The sequence below is a fragment of the Petaurus breviceps genome, unplaced genomic scaffold (genome assembly GCF_028583685.1).
Source record: "Petaurus breviceps papuanus isolate PSGF00001 unplaced genomic scaffold, PetGlider_PUasm1.0 90760, whole genome shotgun sequence".
In the NCBI taxonomy this organism is placed as follows: domain Eukaryota; kingdom Metazoa; phylum Chordata; class Mammalia; order Diprotodontia; family Petauridae; genus Petaurus; species Petaurus breviceps.
Window position 1 is genome coordinate 9,012,058 of NW_027187338.1, and position 3,664 is coordinate 9,015,721.

At 54.0% G+C, this 3,664-nt stretch overlaps 3 protein-coding genes across 3 annotated transcripts in view; 2 read left to right on the top strand and 1 right to left on the bottom strand.

Annotated features, from left to right (window-relative positions):
- The window catches only part of ADGRB2 (adhesion G protein-coupled receptor B2), a 54,727-nt gene extending 53,060 nt beyond the window's left edge, over positions 1–1,667 (bottom strand). The window contains 1 exon segment of the mRNA XM_069068053.1: positions 779–1,667. Within this exon segment, the coding sequence (XP_068924154.1) occupies positions 779–1,655 (877 nt within the window). The 5' untranslated portion in view covers positions 1,656–1,667.
- The window catches only part of KPNA6 (karyopherin subunit alpha 6), a 387,231-nt gene that overhangs the window by 9,886 nt on the left and 373,681 nt on the right, over positions 1–3,664 (top strand). The window lies entirely within an intron of this gene.
- The window catches only part of TMEM39B (transmembrane protein 39B), a 319,933-nt gene that overhangs the window by 9,886 nt on the left and 306,383 nt on the right, over positions 1–3,664 (top strand). The window lies entirely within an intron of this gene.

Genomic DNA, 3,664 nt, shown 5'->3' on the forward strand with positions numbered 1-3,664 from the left:
TCCTCTCCCTCTTCCCCTCTCCTCTCCCTCCTTCCCCTCTCCTTCCCCTCTCCTCTCCTTCTCCTCTCCTTTCTCTCTCTTTCTGTTTCTCCCCCCCACCACCTTCCTTCATTTCTCCTCAGTTTCTCTTCAGCCCTCTTTTCCATATGTGCTTTACCTTCCCCTCCTCATTTGTCCTCCTTCACTACCCAGACTTCAGGCTCCCCTGCTTTCTCCCTTTCCTTACTGCCACATCCATCAGCCATCCCTTCTCTCCCTCTGCCTTAGTCTTCTTCTCTGGCCAGATCTATTCCTGACCCCTCTTGTCTCATCTCCCCTCCTCCTTATGTCCCAGTCCCCACCTGCTCCTCTCTCTCTGCCTTGGTCTCCCCACCTCCTCTCTCCTCTATGCTCTAGTCTACCCCATTCTTCTCTCCATGTACCCTCATCTCCATTTTACCTTAGTCTCCCTTAGTCTTACCTCAGTCTTCTCTCTGAGCCCCCGTCTTGCCCCCACATTCCTCTCTCTGTGCCCCAGTCCCCCTCCACATACACTTCTCTCTACCTGCCTCAGTTTCTCTCTAATCCCTTCTCTGCACCTCAATCTTTCTTGATCCATCCTTTCCCATGGAGGAGTTAACAGGGTTACCAACCAGTCTGTAGGGCCACAAGCCAAAAAGGCCCTGGGGAGGGTTTCTGCCCCAGGAGCCCGTATGCCCAGAGGCTTGCACGTGTGCCAGTCTCACTCCCTCCGCCAGACCCTGGAGCTCCCGTCTCCAGGGCCTGGAAGCAGACTCACCATATCTTATCTCGGGCGGGAAGAGGTCATTGCTGCCGCCTGCGTGTAGGTCGGCGTCCGCGGGCGGGCTCCCCGGCACCAGGGCATTGGAGAGGGTCTGGCTGCCGGGCGGCGCAGGAGCAGTGGCTGGGGGGCCCGGGGGCGCAGCCTCCTCGCCCTGGCAGCTGCAGCCCGGCTGGGAGATGCCGCAGGCCCGGCCCGCGGCTCGCCCGCACTCCTGGCCCCAGCGGCACAGCACCCCGCAGGTGAACTGGCTGGAATTGTTATTGTTGATAAGCAGCACCTCGACAAATCGGAACTCCAGGGCCGAGGGCGCCAGCAAGCGTGGCGCCTCCCAGGGCTCAGCCGTCAGGCAGAGCTGCACAAAGTTCTTGTCAAAATGAAGGAAGGTGTAGGGGTTGGAGCCCTGGCACAGCTCCAGGCCGCCTCCCACCTCCTCCTCCTCCTGTCGCAGTCCGGCCCGGGCCGCCGCCGCGGCCTCCTGCGCCTGTGCCTGCTCCGGCTCGGGCTCCGGCTCCCGCTCTGGATCCCGCTCCGGCTCCCGCTCCGGATCCCTCTCCGGCTCCTGCTCCGGCGCCTGGCGGAGGCAGGTGAAGTTAGCCAGGTAATGATCCAAGGGCAGCAGCCTGGGCGAGAAGTGGGCGCACACCTGGTCCTGGCGGTTGAAACGCAAGTAGAGAGAGTACTTGGTGGGGTCTGGGTTCTCCAGGGTCCAGGAGCAGCCCGAGGCGATGGTGGGAAAGAGGTCCTGAAGGGAGAAAGCCCCGTAGAGGACTCCCGAGGCCAAGGCCGAGCAGGCGCTGGGGGCAGGGTCAAAGGCCGCGGCGAGGCGCAGAGACAGAATCGCAGACAGTAAGAGGGGACAGGCCGGGGTCATCCTATGTCACTTGCCCTGCAAGAGATAGGAGGTCAGTGGGTCAGCATGGCGTCCAGCACCGGACTTCTGTCCCGCTCCCACCCCCTCCTACATGCGTGCACTCACACGCGCAGACACGCACACGCATGCACACACACTCACACCCTTGTCCCCACCCAGTACAGTCTCCTTATCACAGGACCCCTCTGTCTCCTCTGTCTCTATCCATCCAGCCTTTTCAGCACCAAAAGCAGCAGGAGCCTTGCCCTGGAAATGCCTCAACCCCGTTCTCTGAACTGGGGAGTCCCTAGCCCATGACACCGTGTCAAGGGTGGCCGCAGACATGCCCATTCAACTCCCGGCTCGGCTCACTCTCCCAATTTCTCCCCTTCCCCCCACCCCCATTCCGGTTCCTTTATATGCTTTATCCCCTCCCCCCCATCAGAATGTAAGCCCCTTGAGGGTAGAAACTATCTTGTTTGTTCTATTGGAACCTCCAGCTTTAGCAAAGTATCAGCACACAGTAAGCGCTCAGCAAATGTTTTATCAGTCTAGATGCCGAAATAATCTTTCTCAAGCATTGAAGTGGTCGCGTCACACTTCTGCTCAAAAATCCTCAGTGGCTCCTTATTAACTCCATATCCCTAAGTCTGATATCCATTGTACTTCTCCTTGTCATGTGCCATACATTCCAGCAGTGGGGAACCTGCAGCCTGGAGGCCACATGTGGCCCTCTAGGTCCTCGAGTGCAGCCCTTTGGCTGAATCCGGGCCTCTAGGTTTAAGTGGAGTTGGCCTTGAGGATCTGGAGGTTTGGATCTAAAGGGCCACACTTGAGCCCTAGAGGTCCACATGTGGCCTCGAGGCTGCAGGTTCCCCACCCCTATTCTAGACAAACCAGATTCCTGCGATTCCCTGGAGTACAGGGATCTGAGAGACCTTCAGTTTATATCAGCACACATTAATGAATCACATCGCTTTAGCACTTCAGAATTGAATGACTGTAGATAAATCACTTTCCCTCTCAGCCCTCACTTTCTCACTTTCTCTATCTGTCAATAAAGGTAATAATACTTGCACTGCCTGCCTCATAGGCTTGTTGGGAGGAAAGCAGTTTATAAAAGTCTCAAGTGACAACGAGATGGGATCCATTATTAAGAGAGGCAGTCACAGGATCTGAGTTGGAATTCTGGTTCTGCCCCTTTGTTACTTAACCTCTGCCTTCATTTTTTCCTCATCTCCAAAATGTGGGGGTTGGAGGGTGGGCTGCCCTTCCCTTCATCTGAAGAATAAAAGGGCTGGACCACATGGCTTCAAAGGTCCTTTCCAGCTTCCTTTCTATGATCCTATGAGCCAATGATCACCCTTCCTGCACAGAGTGAGAAACTGAGACCCAGAGAGGAGAAGGCATCTGGCCTTAGTCACCCAGCCAGACTCAACAATCTCTAAGGTTCTTTCCAGCCCTAAATCTGTGGTCCTATGACTATGATGTGCCAGACACAGTTCTAGGTGCTAGAGATAGAAAGATTTTTTTAAATGATCCTTGTCCTCAAGGAGCTTATAGTTAGATGGCACAGTGGACGGAGTGGAGTCAGGAAGACCTGAATTCAAATATTGCTTCAGATACTGACTAGCTGTGTGACCCTGGCTAAGTCACTTAACCTCTGTTTGTCTCGGTTTCCTCATTTGTAAAATGGGGATAAAAATAGCGCTTACCTGCCAGGGTTGTTGAGATAATAATTGTGTCTAGTGCATAGTAGGCACTAACATATATGTTTATGGGGTTGGACTGATGTGAAGATCAAAGAAGATATTTGCAAAGCACTTAGTACAGTGCCCGGTACATAATAAATGCTGATTGGATTGCTGTGAAGAACAAATAAGATATTTGTAAAGCATGTAACACAGTACCCAGTAGTCGCTTAATAAATGTTTACTGTATTGGACTGCTGTGAGAACCAAATAAGAGATTTGTCAGGCACTTAGCACAGTGCCCATAACAGTAGGCACTTAATAAATGCTGTTTGGATT